At 36.7% G+C, this 23891-nt stretch overlaps 1 protein-coding gene across 1 annotated transcript in view; it reads right to left on the bottom strand.

Annotated features, from left to right (window-relative positions):
• PRKCA (protein kinase C alpha) overlaps nucleotides 1-23891 on the bottom strand; it is a 511588-nt gene that overhangs the window by 32370 nt on the left and 455327 nt on the right. The window contains exons 13-14 of the mRNA XM_036758262.1: nucleotides 22240-22378; nucleotides 5819-5899 (exon numbers count right to left, since the gene is read on the bottom strand). Coding sequence (XP_036614157.1) covers nucleotides 5819-5899; nucleotides 22240-22378 — 220 coding nt within the window. The remainder of the gene's footprint in view (nucleotides 1-5818; nucleotides 5900-22239; nucleotides 22379-23891) is intronic.

Below are 23891 nucleotides of genomic sequence, written 5' to 3'. Positions count from 1 at the left end.
CAGGAAACGCAAGAAAAATCCAAGTGAGGATGTATTGCATCAGATGAATTGAATATGCCCTGATGCTCTCACAGGCAGTGGCTGAGAAAGAAAGGGCAGCTTTAAACAAATACTGACCAGAAGAGACTAGGCAGTTCAGTAATTATGACAATATTTAAGATAATAATAGTAGACATTTATTTAGCACTTTAAGGTTTGCAAAGCACTTTACATATGTTTTTTTATTTGAAATACAACAACCCTGTGAGGTAATTAATATTAGTATCCCCATTTTACAGAGGAGTACGCTAAGACTGAGAGATGTTAAGTGACTTCTGTAGGGTCAGACGGCTTTTAAATTAAATTTCTGAGGCAAGATTTGAAATCTGATCTTCCTAACACCAAGTCCAACACACTATCTACTGTTAAGATGACAAATTCTGTATAACCCTAAAGAAGAACATGTTAAATAGTCCTTAAAAATTCTTATAGTGGAAGAATTTTAGAGAAAGATGATGTGAGAGTGACTGAAAAAAAAGAGACTAACAATTTGGGTATGACATCACTGAAGTACTTTTTTGGCCAATAAAGATTTAATCCATTTATTAAAGGTCTTTTCTTTTCTTTTTTCTAGCCAAACACTATCATTTGTTAGTTTGCGCAAATGTAACTCCTAAAGAACAATGAGCTTGCTTCCTGGGGTCTAGGGCTTTTAATATTCAAGCTGTATCACAGAGAAGAACTGGAGTTATTTATGTTTTCATGTTCAGCAGAGCTATTGAAGGATAAAGTAATGCATGATTCATATGGTCAAGTATATCTCCCAAATTCTGTGACAGAGGAAGCAAGGATTACTTTGCTGCATTCTTTCATTAGCTGATATCCTGACACAAGACCTGGGTGGCTTTCAGTTTTTCCCTATTTGTAAAAACATCCTTTTATATCAGGGGTTCATTCTGAGACAAACATTTCTACTAAAAAAGCAGAAAGAAGATGAAGGAAATGATCCTTGTGACCCAGTTATGTCTTACAAAGCCAGGTCTTCCCACCACATAGAAACAACCTTCTCTAAGTAAATTGCACGTAGTAGGTGTACTTATATAGAAAAGTGCAAGACAAAGGAAGGAAAGGACAAGTGATTAGAAGATGAAGACACAGTCAGAAAGAGGAGTTTTCATCCATTAATAAAAATCCATGCTGGACCACCATTCATTTCTCTTTTCCACTTGCCAATTTTAGCCAAGCTGGCATTAACTCTCTAGGGTTCTTCCAAAATCTGCCTCCTGCTAAGGACCAACACATATGATGCTATTGTGGAGTTAATGGAAGAGCACAAAGGCATAACAAACAATCCCTATCCTGGCAGATATGTGAAGAAAAATTAATGGTAAGCAGTGGCATCCTTGGGAAGATGTTGTATAGAATGCTACAAAGGACTTACTTCTCTTTTTATTAATGAGAAAGAAAACCTTAGGACTCTTAGTAGAAGCTACAATTAAGGGACAACAAACTAGGAAGCCTTTCTTCATTTAAGCTACATTAAACTTCTGCCCTTCCTCAAAGACCTATACTTATCTCATATGCAAGTGCACAAGGGTGGCACCTAGAAGTGTTACATGACTCAGAGCTGAGGGGACTTGGTGGTTTGAGATGACAAAGCAATGCTCTCCATCTTTGTGAAGAAAATTGAGGGGAATTGTAACAAAAAACCCAAGAATAGAGAAACTGAATGGAGCACTAGAGCTTCTACTGGGTGGAACATGCACATGTACACACTGACTTTGCCATTTACTAGCTGTGTGGCTTGGGCAATTCACTGGATTTCTCGGAACATTTGAGTTCCATATTTGTAAAATGAGATAATAATACTTGCAATACCTACCTTAAAGGTTATTAAATGGGATTTCACACACACACACACACACACACACTCACGTGTGTGACAGAATAGTGTCTAGTATTTCAATGTACCTCAAAGTATAGTTTCCAAAGTAGACACAATTTCCTGATAAGATCTGATCATTAATTCAATCAACAAGCATGTCTTAAACACCTACAATGTTCAAGGAACTATGCTAAGTGAGGAAGATACCAAAACAAAAATAACGTAGACCCTGCTCTGAAGGAATTTACATTTTATTGGAATATACATCAACAATTAACTATACTTACAACTGTATGTTTTATATATGTGTGTATATATATTATATATATATATATATAATGTTATTACATATTAGAACATAACTATAAAACAGGTATGAAGTGATTTCAGGCATGAGGGCACTAGCATCTGGGGGATTAGGACAGGATACCATAGGACATAGTACTTGAACTGAGCTTTTAAGGAAGCTAGAGTTTCTGTTTAAAGTTTAAAGTTCTAATAGAGTTTCTAATGAAGAAGTGTATTCCAGACACGGGAGATAGCTTGTACAAACATGTGGTGATAGGAGATAGAACATTGTATTTGAGGAAGAGCATGAAGGACAGTGTGGCTGGACAGTAGAGTCCAGTGGTTAGGAGAATAATGTGTAATAAGCCTGAAAATGTAGAATGGAGCCAAACTGGGAGGGCTCTAAATGCTTGACAGAAGAGTTTGTATATGATCTTATAGCAACAGGGAGCCACTGGAGATTTCCTGAGCTTGTGTTTTAGTCATATCAATTTGGTAATTGTGGAAGATAAAGTGAAGAGGGGAGAAACTTGAAATAAGGAGACTACTATTTAATTAGGCTGGGTGAGAGGTGATGAGGGCCTGAACTAGGGTGGTAGCATTATAAATCAACAAACATTTATTAAGCACCTACTATGCTCCAAACAATTTGCTAAATTCTGGGTATACAAAGAAAAGCAAAAAATAGTCCCCGCACCCAAGGAGCTTATGGTCTAATGGTGGAGACAACATGCAAACAACTATGCGCTAACAGAATATATAAAGTATAATAGGGGATGACTTTCGAGGGAAGCCACCAAGATCAAGGATTGAGAAAGGCTTCCTATAGAAGATGGGACTTTAGCTGAGACAGGAAGGAAGCCAGGAAAGGCAGGGGGCAGACATTAGGAGGGAGAGGGCTCCAGGAATGGAGTACAGCCAGTCAAAATGTTTGAACTCAGAAGACTGAGACTCTTCTGTGAGGAACAGTAAAGAAGCCGTTGTCACTAGACCGTGTATAGAGAGAGGGAAGGGAATAAGGTTGGAAGACTGAAAAGACAGGAAAAAATTGGCAAACTGTAAAAGGAGGTCAGAAAGCTCAATGAAGAAAATAATTCCTTAAAAATTAGAATGGAGCAAGTGTAAGCCAGTGACTTTATGAGAAATCAAGAAACAATAAACCAAAACCAAAAGAATGAAAAAATCGAAGATGATGTGAAATATCTCATTGGAAAAATAAATAACCTGGAAAATAGATCCAGGAGAAGCAATTTAAAAATTATTGGATTACCTGAAAGCCATGATCAAAAAAGGAGCCTAGACATCATCTTTCGAGAAATTGTCAAGGAAAACTGTCCTGATATTCTGGAACCAGAGGGCAAAACAGAAATAGAAAGAATCCACTGATTACCTCCTGAAAGAGATCTCAAAACAAAAACTGCTAGGAGTATTATAGCCAAATTCCAGAGTTTTCAGGTCAAGTAGAAAATATCCAGAAAGAAACAATTCAAGTATTGTGGAGCCACAGTCAGGATAACACAAGATTTAGCAGCTTCTAACTTAAAGGATCAGAGGGCTTGGAACATTCTATTCCAGAAGGCAAAGGAGCTAGGATTATGACCAAGAATCAACTACTCAGCAAAACTGAGTATAATCCTTCACAGGAAAAAATGGATATTCAATGAGATAGAGGACTTTCAAGGATTCTTGATGAAAAGACCAGAGCTGAATAGAAAATTTGACTTTCAAATACAAGACTCAAGAGAAGCATAAAAAAGTAAACAGGAAAGGGAAATTATAAGGGACTTACTAAAGTTGAACTATTTTGTTTACATGTCTACATGGGAATATGATATTTGTAGCTCATAAGACGTTTCTTATTATTAGGGTAGTTAGAAGGAGTATATATAGACAGAGGGCATAGGTGTGAGTTGAATAGGAAAGGATGATATCTAAAAGTAAAATTAAATGGTCAGAGAGGAATGTACTGGGAGAAGGAGAAAGGGGGAGGTAGAATGGGGTAAATTATCTCACATAACAGAGGCAAGAAAAAGCTTTTACAGTATAGGGGAAGTGAGTGAACATTACTCTCATCAGTTGGCTCAAAGAGGGAATATGATATATAGGCAACGGGGTATAGAAATCTATCTTACCCTACAGGAAAGTAGAAGTGGAAGGGGAACAGGGTAGGGTGGTGATAGAAGGCAGGGCAGACTGGAAGAAGGAGTAGTCAGAAGAAAAACAATTTTGAAGAGAAACAGGGCGAAAGGAGAGAGAGAATAGAATAAACAGGGGTGGGGGGAATAGGATGCAGGGAAATGCAGTTAGCAATAGGAACTGTGAAAAAACATTTTTAAGAAGTTTCTGATAAAGGCCTCATTTCTCAAACATAAAGAGAACAGAATCAAATTTATGAAAATAAGAGCCATTCTCCAAGTGACAAATGATCAAAAGATATCAGTTTTTAAATGAAATAACCAAAGCTATCTGTAGCCATATGAAAAAATATTCTAACTCACTATTGATTGGAGAAATGTAAGTTGAAACAATTCTGAGGTACCACCTCATACCCATTAGATTGGCTAATAGGACAGGAAAGTTAAATGACAAATGTTGGAGGGGATGTGGGAAAGATGAGACATTAATGCACTGTTGGTGGAATTGTGAACTGATTCAACTATTCTGTAGAGCAATTTGGAACTATGTCCAAAGAACTATAAAAACAGGCATACCCTTTGACCTAGCAATACCACTACTAGGTCTGTATCCCAAAAGAGATAAGAAACAAAAAAGGAAAAGGACCTATACATACAAAAATATTTATAGCAGTTCTTTTCTGGGCATAAAGAATTAGAAATTGAGGGGATGTTTATCACCTAGGGAATGGCTGAACAAGTTGTGGTGTATGATTCTGATGGAATACTATTATCCTATAAGAAATGATGAGCCAGATGCTCTCAGAAAAAGACTTGCATGGACTGATGCAAAGTGAAATATACTGTGTACAGAGTAACAGCAATATTGTAAGATGATCAGCTATGAATGACTTAACTATTCACAGCAATACGACGATCCAAGACAACTCTGAAGGACTTAGAATGAAAAATGCCATTCATTCCCAGAGAAAGTACTGATGGTGTCTGAATAGAGATGGAAGCATACTTTTTAAAATCTTATTTTTCTTCATTTTTTTTGTCTATGTTTTCTTTCACAGCATGACTTATTATGATGTGTTTTGCATGACTACACATGTATAATCTATATCGAATTCCTTGCCTTCTCAATGTGGGGTGGGGTAGGGAGGGAGAAAGGGAGAGAATTTGGAACTCAAAGTTGTAAAAACAAATGTTAAAAATTGTTTTTGCATGTAAATGGGGAAAAATAAAATACTAAATATATACAAAAACCCCATTATTTTGAGAAGGGATCCATAAGCTTCAACAGATTGCCCAAGGGTGCATGACAAAAAAAGAGTGAAGAACCCCTGCCCCACTCCATGCTACCTCTATTTCATCTGTAGTAAAGGAAATTTCTGCTCTTAAAAAGAGATCATCTAAGTCAGATTCTTATCGGTCTCAATCTAAAGTAGCTCTGTAGGAAGTCATGTAACTGTCCACAGTAAAGAAATACATTTTTTAGCACCAGCACATCACAGAAAATCAATGTCATAATGTAATGAATCATTACCTGTCCAGCTAACATTTCATATAACAGGACACCATAGGCCCACCAGTCCACAGATTTTCCATACGGCTGATAAGCAATGATCTGTGGGGAGACAAATTGGTATTTAGTTGTTAATCAGTAACTTATACAGAAAACCATTGCAGCATGTACATGTTTGAGGTGTAACCTATAATGTCATGAGACTGGCTCTCTCTGAGTGACATTTGGCTTTTTCCAAAAGTCAAACTCATCCTCAAAGAGGGGAGAGAGAGGGAGAGAGAAGGAGAGGGAGGGAGGGAGGGAAGGAGAGGGAGAGAGGGAGAGGGAGGGAGGGATAGAGAGGGAGAGGGAGAGAGGGAGATAGGGAGAGGGAGAGGGAGGGAGAAGAAACTTGCCAATGGATGACTCAATATATCAAGAAGGGACCCAACAATATCAACATGATGGGAATAAATGTGTAATTTCCCAAAATAACTGCTTTAATATTAGGGGTGACACTTAGTCAAGTAAATAAGTTCTGAAGTGTTTATGTAAAGACAAAACAAAACACAAAGCAGGGGATTCAGTCTCATCAAGTATTCTACTCAAAGAGAAAAATAATACTGTTAGTCTTGATACATCCATTGTGTTATTTTCAGTTAGTTCCTTGATTTATTCTTAGCAAGTATGATTTTTAAATATTTTATTTTCCCCGAATTACATGTAAAAATTTTTTTCAATCTTAGCAAGTATTAACCTTTCTTATTTCCCAAATGTCTAACAGATGAATTCAAGAAGTCTTACTATATTACATAACTTTCTGTGTGTCCAGTCCATGTCTTCAAATAAATTGATTTGTAGTATTTCTGTGTAGAACTTGTGGAGAAATGAAATAATGAATACTTGAACAGATAGATGCAAGAGTAAAAAAGAAGCTAAATTTTAAGCTCTATTATTACCTTAACCCTTATTTCATTGAGAAGAAATTGACAAGCACAGAAACCAAAAAGGAAAGCGATGTCCACTTCTTGAGACAGAACAGCAGGTTGTACCTCAACAACCTATGAACCAAATTTAATTCTAATCTGAAAGTCCTCATCTATTTCTTTGTGCCATTCCACTATAAATTAGGTCCCACACGATCCTGCTTTACTAGAAAGACTATGCAGGATAATGTTAAGACACTGACTTATTTATAAGTGCTTTTCTTTGTCATTGGTAAATTTGCAATAAGAGTGGAAAATAACCTTATGAAAATGGGACTTAATCAAGAGACTAATGGCAGTGGAATTCATTATTCCTTACTAATAGGACTGAATTTCTTTGCTTGGGGCTGTTCTCTTTATGGTCACAACACAACAGCACACAGTGTTTCATGAGTTTAACACGTTTTTAAAATATAAAATGTGACAAATTTTATTAAGTAAATTATTGCCTTCCTTCCCTTTTCACCTCATTCAAAAGAGTCACTGTAAGCTTGCACCTGTAAGAATGAGACAAAACATTCTAAAACCTGGCAGGTAATGAGGATGTTGAATAGTAAATGTGGTGTATAATTTTCATTGTTATAATAGGTTTCTAAGGGTGCCCTTGGGAAGAAGTAGATGATGTCATACAGTTCAATTTGAAAAAGGTTTCTGGGTATGAAAAAACAAGGTTTAGTGTTACTGTAGCAACATTTAAAAAAGAAAACATGTACTTTCATTCCATGTTTAGCTGTTATAAATATATAGATCTAACTAACCAAAGCTCATTACAAACAAACAAAAAATAAGTCCATTAAGAAACATTTAAGCACTTATTCTGTGGCAAGCACTATTCTAAGCACTGGAGATATAAAGAAAGAGAAAAAGGTCTCTGTCCTCAAGGAGATTACATTTTGGGGGGTGGGGGTACAATATACAAAAAAGTATACATGTGATATATGTCTATTACCTTCCATTTACTATAGGTATACACTATGTATGTATTATCATATATTATATATGGCATACACACACAGACACACTATAAATAGTAAATAGAAAGTAAGAATAGAGGAAAGGCATTAGTGGAAGGATAGGGTAGAAGGGAGGGGACCTCAGGAAAGGCCTCCTATAGAAGGTGGGGTTTATACTGAATCTTGAAGGAAGCCAGGAGGTAGAGGTAAGGCAGGAAAGCTTTCTAGGTATGGGGGACAGCCAGTGAAAAGGTCCAGAGTTGGAACATGGTGTGCAAGGAATGGCAAGAAGAATAGTACACAGTTTCTTTCACAACACGACTAATATGGAAATATGTTTTGCATGACTGCACATGTATAACTTTCATCAAACTGCTTGTTTTCTCAACAATGGGTGAGGTGAGGAAGGGGGGGAGAAAATTTGCAACTCAAAATTGTAAAAAAAAAAAGGTTAAAATTGTTTTTACATGTAATTGGTAAAAAATAAAATATTAAATTTTTAAAAAGGACAGTACACTGAAGGGAGTGTAAAGGGCCAAGGTAAGAAAGGCTTTAAATGCCACATAGAGAATTTTATATTTGAGCCTACACTGTAACTACATTTTAAAGTTTCACTCAGTACAAGGGGGCAGAAATACACAAACTATTCAAGTCTTAGTTAAGATAAATGCCCATTTGGATCTTTCTAGATCTGAAAAAAAATCTTCCAATGTTTTCCATCTCATCCAAATGTTTTCCACTCTTTTTCACATTGGTACATTTTTATGATAGTTTATATACTTGTGAATTTCAGTGGTACTCTGTCAACTGCTTTATCAAGTATGATTCTTTTCAAAAAAATATACCTTTCCATTGACATATTATTAAGAATCCCATTCCATCAAATTGTGATCATACCCATGAGAACATCTTTACCTCCTTGCTTGTTAACTATAAACTTATTCACTACACTCACCTAGAGAACAGATCAGCATCTTATCGCATCCCTTTCTTAACTTCCGTTAAGAAGTTCAATTGGTAACAGTTCAATTGAACTTATCATTACGATGCCTGACAGTAATTGATAGGTACTAAGTTATTTTTTGGTGGAGTAATTGATTTAGTGCATGAGTTCTCAACCTTGGTTCTGTGAACTTATTTTTTTAAATATATTAATAATAGGATTTCAATTTAATTTGTGAGATCTGGGAATGAAAGGAACCTTATCTAAAACCAAATTTTACTAATTGAAAGACCATCTCAGGAATCAAAGCAACCTGCTCAGGTTATGGGAATCTCGAATTCTGGAAAACTTCAAAACTTTGGAGATTCTGCTTCTATATCTGGGTCAGAATTTCCACAGATCTGCAAAGTCATGAGTGCATGAAGTTGTTTTTCTTCCTAATTCAACATGCCTATAACTTGTTCTTCGCCTTCTTTCCCTATACACCACTAATGAATATCCTGTTCTGTCCCTTTCCCCCATCTCTAAGATCTAGACAAGCAATGTTACCTGTCAGGGGGTCTCTTTTCCCTAGCAACAACATTTATCAGCCCAACAAAACATGCTGGCTTAGCCACTAAAACAAGATCATGGGGCCTATCAGGCAATTACAATGTAGTGCCCTCAGGAATAATAACAGGATGTGATGTGGAATTTAACAGGAGTGTCTCTTTTCAGAGAAATTCAAAATCTTTCACCTTTGGCTTGTTAATATGGTACTCTAGGGCACTGGTTGAAATGAGAACCTGCAAAGAGCTAAATTACAGTGTTTAAGATTCAAATTTACCACAGAATACTCATTTTTAGAAAAAAATTATTCATTGGTTAGATGCTATTAATATATACCTCTATTTAACTTAAGTCTCCTGGGGGGCAGGAAATCATTTTAAAGAAGCTCACCTTACTCACAACAATAGAGAGACAAACACACACATAGATTACTGGTGATGTTACTGATAATGTCCGTTTGGAGCTATCTAGACAAACTAAGTAACACTATCATCCACAGTTCACTCTGATTCCCTATTGTCTCTGACATAGTGAATTCATTTTTGCCTGATGTGTAAATTAAGGGGTCTAGATAGTCACTGACTCTTTTGCCCAGAAATCTTGTACCCATTAAGACTAGAAGCTCAAAGAGTATGAGGCAGCTGCATTCCTTAAGGACTTCCAGAAAGGTTTGCTTAGGCTGTGGGTATTACTAAATAAAGATTTGTTATCACACCTAGAGACTGATCAAGAATTAGGAGAAAATCTTCTTAAGAAACCTCATGCAAGGTGCTGGGATGGACGTTTAATTTCCTATAATAGACAAGCTGGAAGGGAGATAGAAAGAGAAGGATGTATGTGGAACAGGGGTTGGATGGGGTAGAGGGAGACAGAGACAGAAAAATAGAAAGACAGAGAAAGAGGAAGCACAGAAAGAAGGGAAGGATAGGAGACTACTTGACAGTGATGACAGAGAGATAGCTTACTTCCCTGTGGCATGTAGCAGTACCAAGAACTTTAAAAAAAGCCTATAGAGCAGGTTCCATTCAATATAGAATGCTTGTATGGCCATGAAGATGAGGAATGATTAAGCAGACACTAGTAGTTTCAGCTCTTCCATTTCCTTGCTATCTTGTGCTCACAATATAGCATACATAGCTTCAATCTCTCCATGTGTTTTTAGCCATTTGTCCATTTCATTAGTGTTAGCTCGATTAAAACTACTTATTCTAATGTCTAGCAAATACCTGTTGACTGACTGACTAATGAAATTTCTAAAGTCACTTATACAGGCATATATAATTTTAACACATCCTAATGCTGGTGGCACAGTAGGAAAGAGTGCTAGATCAAGTCAGGAAGACCTAAGTTCAAATCTCTCATTGAATATTTATTAGCTGGTGACTCTGGGCAAGCCACTTACTTAACTCTTCTTAGTCTCAGTTTCCTCATTTATAAAAAGGGAATAATGATGGCACCTATTATCTCCCAGGGCTGTTATGAGGATTAAATAAGATAATAATTGTAAAGCATTTAGCACAGTGCCTGGCAAGGAGTAAGTTCTATATAAATGTTAGTTTATGTTTATGTTTATTATTATTTCTACTCAGACCACCTCCCAGGGTTGTTGTGAGGATAGTCAGATAACATATGTTTGGTACTTTGTAACTGTTAAAGCACTATATTAATGCTGGCCAATTATTATTATGAATGAAGGAGAATGCCACTGTCAATTCCTTCTTATTTCTCTCAGATTATTTTACGCATTGGATGTTATATGTAATTTTCTGACATAGAGATGGCTGGTATTAAATACTAGTAAAGTGTAACCTCTTTATCCTTTTTAAAATAAAAAATAAATGGATGTTCTAATATTGCTTTCCCTTCTCACCTCCACTTTTTGGAATCCCTAGCTTCCTTCAAGCCGTAGCTCATAAGCCATCTTCGGAGGGCAGCCTTTCTGGGTTTTCCTAGTTGTCAGTGCTTTCTTCTGCCTCAGGTTATCATGTACATAGTTATCTGTTTACATTCTGTATTTCCCTCCGTAGAATGCAAGCTGGAGGTCAGGGCCTTTTTCGTGTTTGTCTGTTTTGTCTTTGCATCTCCAGAGCCCAGGACAGTGCCATATACATAGGAGACACTTAATAGATGTTTATTAGACTAGATTGGATTAGCAGATAAAACCTGAAATATACTATTAAGCAAAAATTAGAACTCAATTTGGAAGCATGTAGGGAAGAAAACTGCTTTTTCCTAAAGAAAACAAGTAATTAATGTCAAGTTTTAAAATTACTTAAAAATAAAACCCAATAAGGCTCTGAAATCTATACACAATAGCTACCTTTCCCTTTCCAATTGTTATTTTTACATGATAGAGAAGTCTGACTATAGCAAGGATGGTCTAAGTAAAGTTTTTCCAAAGGTCACAATAGACTGAAATAATACAAAAAAAAATCATGCATGGTTTTCAGCACAGCCCAAAGCAGCCAGCTTCAAAAAATTGAGTGACCACTCTGTATTTGCTCTAAAATTAAGGGACATCTTTCCAGATATATGTCAGACCCTTGGATAATCTGTAAAGGCTATACTCTTCACAAAAAGGGGATTATAAATACTGGCTTGCAAAGTGCTGTGAAACAGGTGAGCCAGGCTTAATCATTGGAGAAAAATGTGTCTGATAAGCTTTCTGCTCTGAGGTACAAATGAACACATTTTGGTAAAATTTGACTATGAGAAATTGGAGAAAACAGCATGGCAGAGTTCCATTACTTCACTGACATTGGGAGCAAGGATAATACACATGTTGAAGCCTATTGGGTTGTAGTGAGAGAAATGTGCTATATACCCTTTGTTTTCATGGAAGTATAAGAAAACCTGTAGCATGAACAGGATAATGAAATTAAAGGCATTACATTATAAAGGAGGCATTAGAGTGGAACTTAAGCTCCTTGAGGGCAGAGGCTGCTTTGCTTTTCATAACTGCATCCTCAACAGCCAATGCAATGCCTTGCACATTGTAGATACTCAATAAATGCTTGCTAAATTGAAGTAACTGTATTAACTGTTGAATATCAATTCAGGAGCCTCCACTAATTCCCTTCTTTAATGCTTTGATGTAGAATGGAATCTTTGGAATCCTTAATTCCATAGTAATTCTTGGAGATAATCTTCTATGCAGATGTTGTAATCTTTGTTGATGGAGGGAATACACACATTGATTAAAACTCAGATCCTTCATTCCTAGCTCCTCTCCTGACTTTTCCTCCTAATCTATAGCAACCTTCTCACCTTGGAGAAGGCACTGCCTCCACCCCTGGGGCACCCTTCTCTGACTGGTGGGTTTGGACTAAAATTTCATGAGATAGTTGGGCCATCTATGCTTAATTCACTCCTTGCTCTACTGATTCTCTGGACTTTTTTACTTCCTCCTAGCAGCCTTTTAACTTTCCCCAGCAAATATCATACCCCCCCACCTTTCATTCTAGCTCCTGTTTATGTGCTATCTTCCTTATGAGAACATAAGCTCTTTAAGGGGAAGAATTATCTTTTCCATTTGTGTTTGGAACCATTGTGTCTCTCTCTCTCCCTCTCCCTCCCTCCCTCCCTCCCTCCCCCCCCCCTCTCTCTGTCTCCTCTCTCCTCCTCCTCCCTCCCTCTCCCTCTCCTCTCTCTCTCTCTCTCTCTCCCCCCTTCTCTCTTCCCCCTTCCTTTCCCTCTCTTTGTGGGGTGTGTGTATGCATGTAAGTTTCTCAGACTAGAAATTCACTAAAATAGGCCACTTTGCATCACAGATTTGAATGGCAATTCCTCTTTATATTCAAGATTACTGTTGAACCTAGGAAATGCCATCTCAGCACTTAAGTCAGTTGCTTGGGCCACACTAGCATTTGCAAATACGCTTGACAGGTGATTTCAGGTTTTTCCATTTTTAGAGACTTACAATTAAAAAGGAGGTACTGCAATTAAAAAGGAGGCCCTCCAATACGTTCTACTGAATTGCACATTTTATCTAGTTCAGATGCTACCCAACTATTTAGAAATTCCATAACATGCTCATTCCAATCTTCTGATAGCTCCCTAGAAGGAGAGATCCTGTTCTCAGAAGATTTCTAAAATGTGTCTACAGTATGTTTGTTGTTTAGAAAATCTATATTCAAAACTTACCTACAGAAGCATCTTTCTCTGATTTCAGCATACTTTTACATTTTTCTAATGGGAAATACTTTTGTCTCATAAAATTTTCTAATGTTTAAATTAATACCTTCTCCTCAGAGGGTGGTTTAGAAATCAATTTTCATATATTAACCTCTACTGTCACTGGATCAGCAATTTTTGATTGATCATCCAGGTCTAGTAATTCAGAAAATACTGACTGAGTAGTTTCTCTGAGTTTTTCTCCTTTAGTGATCACTTAACATTTCTCCAACTCTTTTCTAGATCTTTTTTAACAACCTCATGATACTCTTTTAACTCAGGATTTACTTATAAAATCAAACGAATTTTTTATGCTTTTATACCCATTAACTCACAGTACTCGTTAAACATGCTAGCCTCAATTTTTACTTAGTTGTAACGTAAAGATTATAGTTTGCAAATAACGGTACACTAACAATTAAAATCCAATGTATATAGTAATCAGCAATAACTATATAGAGAGAACATACAACATAAAAAAGTAAAAGAGAAATTAATGTCATTAATCAGCATCACTGATTAGTGCACTGTTAAGAACTTTGCATTTATGATTATATGAATTACAGTGTGTTTATAATGAGATAGAAAATGCCTACGGGAAAGAAAAAAATCTACAAAGCCTTTATATTTAGGGACAATTGCAGTATAGGCAGCCTAGGTGGGGTACTCACCCCTCTAATTGCTACTGTCTCATTTTCCTTAGTAATTCTCATTTCAGGCTGTAGAGTAATCAAAGTGTATGTTTCGCTGTATCATCATATGTTAATAGAAATGTACAATAGCTCTCAATAATCACTTAACTCTGAGCCCCCACACTAGTTTATTAAATATTAAATAAACCAGAGAAATATCTACTGCACTCCCTCAAATAGGAGGTTCAAATAAGTATCAATGATACTGGCTACTTACACTATAACAATATGAATACATGTGTATTTTAAACATTTCAACAATGCACAGAGTCACCTCTGACCATCAACTGCAACTTTTCATTTCTTTCTTTTAACTGCTCATTTCTTAATATGAAAATGCTGCCAGAACTTTTGGGATAGCAGTCATAATCTTTCAAGAATTCCCTTTATAATGTCTTTGCATAGGAGTAAGTGTAATCCTCTCAGGAAATTTCTTTCTAGAATCTTTCTCCTCGACAGTCAAATCACTCAGAATCTCAGCAAAGAGGTTATCTTTGGTCCTTTTCTGTCCACAAAAATACTTCTCTAAGCTATTACAGTTAATGATCTTTTTAGAATGTCACAGGCTCCTCACAGATGACAATTAAACTGTTCCCCCCCCGCCAAGATTCCATTCCCTTATTAACATACAATAATGCTGTTAGTAGTCTCTGGGGAGCAAGACTATAAAGTTGGTACTACATATACATACGTAGGTAGGTCTGAAACAGCGATTTCATTGTTTAGGGAACTCCGGATGAGGATACTCCCACTACTAAAGCAGATAAGCAATTTTTTAGCAATTTATAGTCTTAAATGACTTGTTCAAGGTTATAAAGTGAATGTGTATAAGAGGCAAAACTTGAACTGAGGCTGGCTTTCCATACACTGCATTAATGATGTCAAACTCAAATAGAAACCAGGACTACTAAGCCCTACAAAACGATCCCTGTGGGCTAACATACTGACTTAGAAAACCATCTATTAATATTAGCAATGTTTTAGTGTATTTTTATTTGTTTTGTTAAACATTTCCCAATTACATCTTAATCTAGTTTGGGCCACACTTAGAAGTGCTGTGGATCACATACGGCTTGCAGCTCATGTATCTGACACTTCTTGATTACACCATGCTGATTCTCATCCATATATATATATATATATATATATATATATATATATATATATGTGTGTGTGTGTGTGTGTGTGTGTGTACCTAAGACACCAGCTTCAGTGGCTGCTCCCTCAGAGATTATGGATATTATTGCTGTATTTTTAAGAGGCAATGGAATCTTGGGGAACGACAGTTGAACAGACATTCTGGAGGGTCTGTTAATTGTGATGGCTAGAAAAAGATTTTGAGAGGATAGAAAGGACTAAATGAACTTTATTTCTTGAGAGAACTGGTTAAATATAAATGGGTGGTATTCATCGGTTTTTAACATTGGGGAAAAGATACCAGAATGGAGGCTTGAGTGAATAACATAAAAGTCACCTCCTTCAGGGTTATCCAAGAACCCTGAGGTAAGAGATATAGTTAGCCTCACTCTGGCAACTTTACCTGCTAATGTATGTGGGTTGGATCATTATATATATTTAAAATCTATCTCAGTTTGAGTAATTTCTCAAGTACTAAACCTATATTATATATATATATATATATATATATATACATACATACATATATATACACACATATATATATATGTTTTTTTTTTCAAATCACTTGAATATAAAAAAGAAAGCTTTGCCTGTGCTGATGAAGGTTCAATAAAATCCCACTGAATTAAAGCATTGAGTTTTTGTTATTTGTTTCTTTAGTATAGACTGTTTTGATGTGAAACTTTCTTCAGATGTTGTAGTAATTAAGGTGGGACTTTTTGCTGTTGACCTTTAATGATTCTGGCCTTTGTTTGAATGGGGCAGATAAAGTGGGATGTTTTTGTACTTCTAAGCACTGAGACAATTGGGAGTCATTGATTTGTGTCTGATGTGATACAGGGGGGTGGGGAACTTCTCCACACCCAACCTAGGTGAGGTCAGGGCCCTCAGGGCCCTAAACAGGATACATAAGTGCAGAGGTTGGTGGTTTCTCTAGGAGCCCTTAGCCACAGCAAGAGTGGTGCCTGACTCTGGGCCAGCCATCATAATGAGCTCCCCGGCTGAAGACTCAGATGTTGATAACTACAAATTGTATTTGGTCTGTAATTCAGGATGCTGGCTTTTTCCCCTGAACTAGGTGGATATTATTTGTATGCTGGATTAAAGTAAGGTTGTTAACCCCATAATGTTGCTTTCCTTAAGTAAAACAAATCAAAAGGATCTGTGTTGGCAGCTTTCTGGGTGCTGGTTGTTGGTGGATCTTATACCCCCACAGAAGCTGCTAGCTGGATTGTTGATACAGATGTTCAGAATTAAAAACTAATTCCAAACAATGAGCCATATGTGTACTCTTGATTTATATGTAATATATAGCTTGTATGAAAAAAACTCTCAGAAAATCACATGGAACACCTATGGAACTGAGATAATCTGAATTCAGCTGCAGTATTTTGGTTCCTTAAGTTTCTGTTCAAAGGTATATTTAATCCAAATTGTACACAACTCATGCAACTTGTCAATGTTGTCTTTGGGATTTTACAGGCAGGCTCCTATTGAGACCAAATGTTTTCTACTTCCACTTGTGAATTTGCTTTTCATGAGCCACCACCGAGAGTGCAGCTCCCATTTGTCACGTGGAAACTGTTCAAATATTAACTGAGAACCTGAACAAAATGAATACCAGTGCTACAAAGAAATGAGCTGAGAGGGTTGAAAGTATTATCATGCATATAACATCTTCAGAATAATAAAGAATTTCTCAGAGATGGGAGAACTCACAGTAATTTTAGATATTTATAAAAATATGTTTTGTAATAGATTAAGGATTTTTATATTGGGCTACTTTTCTTTTTACCCGCCCCCCCATATCCCTCAAATCACAAGAACTTTTAGGAAATTATTCAGAGTAAGAGATAGAGGCTAACTTCTCTGATTCAGAAGTAAACCTACAGTCCAATCTAATCATTCAACAAGCAGGTGCAAAGTATTGTCCTGTACCAGGGACACAGAGACAAAATGAAAAAAACAAGCCATGTCTTTAGGGAGTGTACAATCTAACCAAATCAAAAAATATAGATCAGCTAATTCAGACCACAGAGGTGCTAGGATTCAAGTACATTACAATCCTAAAACAGTTCATGGTACTTCTGGAAGGGTTTCATTTATACTAATGAAATAACTTAATCATTTGCTAGGATCTGAGAAGGTTGGCTCAATTTCATACTTACCTGGCATGGATGTGATTGTAATCAAGAGAGAGTATGAAGGACAAACTGAGAAGATGCTAGAATTAATGGAAGGCTAAAAGCTGGGCTCTTAATCCAGCTGGTGTGTTGGATATCTGGGAATTTGACTATTTATACGATATAAGGATGTTAGGGATTCAAAAAGGGGAATGGCTTTAAGGTATTGAGGAAGAAGTCAGGTAACTCATAACTTGGTTGCTTCACAGAACAGTGTTACTTTGACTAACCTATGAATTTGGAATAATTATAAAAAAGTTAGGAAGAAGATAGGACTGGAGGATATGAAGAGCAGAAGGTAGATTTAAAGGACAACATGATTTAAATCATTCCCAAAAAAGATCTGAGGAAAATTTAAAAACAATTAAGGAAAATACCAAAAGAACATATTGCCTCATTTCTTTTCTAGCTTCCAAGAAAAAAATGTCTTTTTTTGCCTCTTCATGTAATGTTAGTATTCACTAGACTGTAGCCCTGTAAGGAGAGAAATTGGGCTTTTGGGGGCTGAAAAATAAAAACACTTATCCTAGCTGCATAATTCTCTTTTTTCTTCAGCTTTGGATTAATTCTGCTGCAAACTGCTGATTTAAATTGGGCTATGGCTAGCACTGATTGTATTTCCTCTATCACTGTATCTCATTCTCCCTTTTTCTTAGTGTAGAGAAAGCACCAATTTGCTACCCAACTGACAACATCAACAGTAGAGTTCAGAGTTTTTCACTTAACATTCAAATTCTCTTTTATTTCCCCCTCCAACTCTATAAAGGTTATAAAAGGGTTCTGAGAATTGACAATACATGAAACACCTTTGGGGCTGTTTGGGGCCCCTTTCTCCCCAGAGGTTGAGTAGGAAGGACTTTAAAGAGAGGTGATGGGAAATAACTTACTTCTTCTCCCTTCACATTCACATCACTTCTTTGTTTTCCAAGTCGGCCATGTATTTTGTAGGTAATCCAATAGGTACTCACCATTTACTCTGATTTTTAAAGAGCTTTCCCCTGCCTCTATAATGGAGTTTTCATCATAGCTAAGGTTAACTGCTGAGGCAGAAACTAAAGTATAGAATAGAAACTGTTTGTCATCTAATCCTGACCCCAGGTTATCTTCATTTCACACAGATGAATCTTCTAATCTAAATGATCTCCAAAGAAAGATTTTTTGATTGACTCCCTTACTCAACTATTCCAGTATGAAAAGTCTCTTCCTGTTAGGAAGTTCTGACTTATACCTGATAACTCTTACAATTTGGGATTTCCCTTATCTTGCTTAAGCCACATTACCTGTGGAAAAGGACTCAAAAATGGTATAATTTCAAAAAAAAACCTTAGATACTTAATCTAATTCAAATCCTATGACTTGTTCCCTGTGTGGCCTGGGAGAGTCATTTTACATCCAGCTGTTTCCCATGCCTGGAATGCTTTGACCTCTTACCTCTGCCTCTTAGTTTTTCTAACTTTAAAGACAGCTCAAAATCCACTGCCTGCAAGCTCATTTTCTAGTGACCCCAGGTATCTATGCCTTCCCCGTTGAAGTTTATAGATGCTATGTACCGAGTTTTTTTTTTGCATACTTTCTCCCCTATTAGAACGTGAACTCTTAGAAAGCAGGGCTATTTCTGCCTTTCTTTGTAACCCCAGATCTTAGTACAATGCCTGGCACAGACTAAGCACTTAGTAAATGCTTATTTAGTGCAACCCCAGATGGATGCAAATACTATTTCTTGATGCTGCTTCATTCCTTCATTCATGCTGATCACTCCTTCATTCATAAATACTTTATAGGAAAGAATGTGTGATACCAGGATTCAGAATTCTTGTTTCTTATTCTCCCTGAGTTGGGTAATGACCAGCTTTTTAAGTAAATATAGATTATCCATTTTCTTTCTAGACACACTAGCCATTGGTGTTTATCAAAAAATACCCTGAAATTGAGATAGTATCCATCTCAAGATCAATGATCCAGATTCTCTTCAATCGTCTTGAGAAGACTTTGCTGACCCCTGGAGAATTTTCTGTGTCAGGGAAAGGAATATATTTAATATCAAATTCTGGAATAATTTCCTGATTAGTGCCTCTTTCTTATACTCACATCTCACCAGCAACCATGTATTTATTTGTGACAACCATCTGTCTTGGCCTCTCTTGACTGGTTAAGGAGATGCTACACCGTTAATCAATTTCAAGGCTTTAAAACAAATAGTCATAAATATTTATGCCTTGGCCAACACTATTAATGAAAATTCTATATGAGATAATTATTTTGCTTCAGCCTGCCAGATCTACTTATAAAGAGGATGACGTTATTTTAATGTTTGTGCAGATTCTAAAACCTTGATTGTGGGTAGTCTAAGCTTCACTAGACTATAAAGTAGTACACAAAATATATAAATATATAAAATATAAAATATAAAATACTATTTTAAGGCAGATCTATAATATTTTTTTCCATTTTCAAAGAATTAAATGTTAGCTTTCCTTCAAAAATCATCTGCCATGTTTCTGGTTTGTTTTTACATAAAGCAACTCTAGGCAAATATAGCAACATTTCAATTATTTAGAAGTCATATACCCAGCAGTGCCAACTATCTGGAACATAGCTAAATGACAGGAAGGAAGAAAGGCCTCTGAGCACCCAAAGTATTTGTCAAGTCCATGTACTGAAGCTTACCAAAACCCTTCAGATATTCCTTTAGATTTACTATATTCTTAAATTAAACCAAACTCTAACATTTGGTCATTTGGTTTCCCAGGCCACAGCAGATTAGAAACATCAAATCAGAGGGAGAATGCAAATTGATTGAGGAAGGTATTCTGGCAGTCTGACAATGAGAAAGGAGCCAAAAAAGCTACAAAAAATAGACACATGCCCAGAAGTTTAGGGTTACTTAGTGCTAGTATAAATAACCCCTGATAGAATACCTAACTGTAAAACTGTATAAGAGCACATTGTAATAGCTGATATTTGACGTTTTCTCTTTAAGAAAGCATGTATTTTAGAAAAAATTTCTCAAGAATGGCTAAAAACAAAGTTTTGGAATTTAAAGAGGTAGGCTTTTAGCTGTGTGGACAATTCACTTGAGTAGAACACCTTGTTTCCCCCATGATGTCAAATAAATGAGTTATTTGGAAAGTTAATATTTTAACTAGTCCAGACTCATTCTTAATGAAGATGAAGCCCAGAGGCATCTTTGTTCCTAAAAATGCTGCCTTCTCTGCTGACAGTTATTTGTTTGTTTGTATTCAAGCAGCATCTGGTGGATGTTAAATGAAGATTACTTAGTTTATAATCACATTCTGCTTAACACCTGTCAACCATTGGATGGCTTCAAAACAAATACTGCTATAGGAGCTTATCTTTTTATAGTGCAGTGCTCCCTAGGTTTCAGATGTAAAAAGCTTGATTGTTCAAACTGGGAGTGTACTGAAACATTTCTTACTTGAGAAGAAACAACCATTCAAGTTCTAAGTTAGAGTTGCCTTTCTGATCTGGATGGACGTGATAGCAGTCTTCCAGGACTTAAAAAAAAAGATGTCATATGGAAGGATCAGATTTGTTTTATTTGGCCCCAAAGGGCAGAATGAGAAGAAATAGATAAAAATTGCAAAAAGTGAAATTTAGTCTTGAGGTGAAGAAAAACATTTCTAATAATGAAAAGAACCCAAAGTGGAACAGACTGGCCTCTTGAGTGGATGGATTCCCTCTTAGGAGAGGTCTTCAGGTAAAAGCCGGACAACCCACTTGTCTGGTACAATGAAGTAGAGATGTTTTTGAATGTGGTTTGGGTTGATGGCCTCTTGGTTGTCTTCTGAACTGGCAGGATTCTATCTGGATAAGAAGTTGTTTACAAAGGCAAGCCTATCCTGAGAGTGGTTTTAGGATCATATCTGAAGGTTACATTGAGACTTTGGTGAAGTATGTATTTCTAATAGGTGATTAAGATTATAAGGACAAAATTCACCTCCAGAGAGACCTGATGAACTCTGAGTAAAAATTGAAGCATATATCATTTTTATTTTCTTTATTTTTGCTTCCCCCACCTGTCTAATACAGAAATATGTTTCACATGATTTGACATGTATAATGGGTATCATATTGTTTGTCTTCTCAGTGAGTGGGTGAGGAGCACAAGGGAGGGAGAGAATTTGGCAATCAAAATGAATGTTAAGGATTAGAAGCACAAGCCTGGCATTATGTAGGTCACTCAAAGTGACTAGGAATTATTTCACAATCCTACCTCTGGTGCTACCAGAGGGAATTTCTTCTTTCTGAATGTTCATAGCACCATTGGTCATGCCTTTTTAATGCACATGGCATATTCTATTTTAAGTTCTTTGGGTATGCATCTTTTCTTCCCAATTAGATTGTAAATGCCTTTGAGGGCAGAAATCATGTCTTATTTCTCTTTGTGTCTCCACCAGGGTCTAGCAAGTAACTTTGCAAATATTAGGTTTAAGGTATGCTGAACAAATGAATTCATTTCAATTCAATTCGACAAGCATTTGTTAAGAATACTATTACGTTCCAGGCACTGTGCTGAGTGGTAGAGATACACGGACAAAAATGAAATAGTCTCTGCTCTCCAGGGGTTTAAGTTCTATTGTGGGCATCAGGGTAATAGTGGTAGTACCATCTGTGGTACCAAGGAAAAGTACCACATAGCAGGTGGAACTCGAGATACGTCTCAAAGGGAAGATTTCAAGAGACTTGGATGAGGATAAACGCGTGAAGTGCTGGCTGAATGAATGCATGTCAAAGATGGAAAATTAAGTGTTCAAATTTAGAAAATCTTAAATGTGCACATGCTCCTTGTGCCTGAGAATTGCACTGAAGCTTCAAATTTTTACCTCTGGGGCAATGTAATCCGGAGTTCCACAGAACGTCCTGGTTGTGACTCCATCTAACATATGCTCTTTGCACATTCCAAAATCAGCGATCTTGATATGTCCTTCTGAATCCAACATGACATTGTCTAATTTCAAATCTCTGAAAGGAAGTAGGTTAGTATCAGTGCTGGATTCCAGAGTAAAACTCAGGCTTCCTTTGTATCTATTCCACTGTAACTCCATTTAGATACCATTGGAATGGCCCAGTGAATAAGTACTCCACCACAGTAAGAGGCTATGCCCACCTCCACCCCCATTTTGCATAGGATATAGGGGACATGTATCCTCTGAGGGAACTCAAGATGACAATTAAATTTTTTTTTTAAAGTTATTATTGGAAAGAATCATTTTGTGGTTGTGGAATCTTCTTGTAATTAATTAACATGAAGAATCAGAATCAAAAACATTCATCCACAATCCTATATACTGCTACTGAAAGTTAGGGATATGAACTTGGATCTGTGATTTCACTGGTAGAGGGAAAATTCCTCTATTAATGTAGGTCACCAACTTCTCTATGAATTAAAAGTCTTAGAGAATTTCCCAGAGAATTGAGAGGTTAAGTGGCATGCCAAGGGTCATAGAGTTAGTATGACAAAGGCAGGACCCAAACCCAAATCTTCCTGGCTTCAATACTGTCTCTCTCTTCTATATATCTGAGGTGTCAACCATGTGATCTATGGGCCATATCTAGTCCACAACACTCCCAAGTGTGGCCCAAACCAGATTAAAATGTAATTGGGAAATTTGTTGTTCAGTCATTTCAGGCGCTTTAGTTGTGTCTGACTCTTCATAATCCTGTTTGGGGTTTTCTTGGCAAAATGCTGGAGTGGTTTCCTTCTCCAGCTCATTTGACAGATGAGGAAACTGAGGCAAATAGGGCCTTGCCAAGGTACATACATTTAGGAAGTATCTAAGGCCAGATTTGAACTCAGGAATATGAGTCTTCCTTGTTCCAGGTCTGGCATGCTATCCACTGTGTCACCTAGCTATCCCAACTGGGAAATATTTAACAAGAAATAAAAATACAATAAAACATAAATAATATTACACTTTAAAAATAAGTCAAAAGATAACCTGCAGGGATCTTTGTGTATAGCGTAGTGGTCCTACTTTCTAGCTGAGTTTGACATTACTGGTTTCCATCATGCTGCCCTTCTACACAAACACCTACAATTGAAAACACAGCATTTGTGTTTTTCGGTGTTTGCTGTGACCTCATTTCCAAGAAAAAGAGCAGAGAAAGGCATTTTTGGTTGGCATAAACACGTTTTCTTATGAAAGTAAAAATGAAATAGGAAGTCTCTGAAGTTGAGAAATGGAACCAAAGATGGTTCTTTCTCTACTGAGGGCCAAACTGAAAGGCAGCTCAGAGAGGATTCCTTTTAATAGCTACAGTTAAGTAGCAGGTAACCATTTACAAAGTGCACACTGAGGTAGAAAGCACAGTTATTATATTGTCTCCATTTTACAGATAAGGAAGCTGGGAGTCTGAGAGGTGCAATGTTTACCCTGAGATCACAAGGCAAGGAGCTTTCAGGACAAGGACTAGAACTCTGCCCCCGCACCCTACTTTCTGTCTTTTGTCTACTTTGTGTTTCAGCATGTAAGTT

The sequence above is a fragment of the Trichosurus vulpecula genome, chromosome 4 (assembly GCF_011100635.1).
Source record: "Trichosurus vulpecula isolate mTriVul1 chromosome 4, mTriVul1.pri, whole genome shotgun sequence".
Taxonomy (NCBI): Eukaryota; Metazoa; Chordata; class Mammalia; order Diprotodontia; family Phalangeridae; genus Trichosurus; species Trichosurus vulpecula.
The sequence above is the reverse complement of the archived record's forward strand: the minus strand, read 5'-3'. Positions and strand labels throughout refer to the sequence as shown.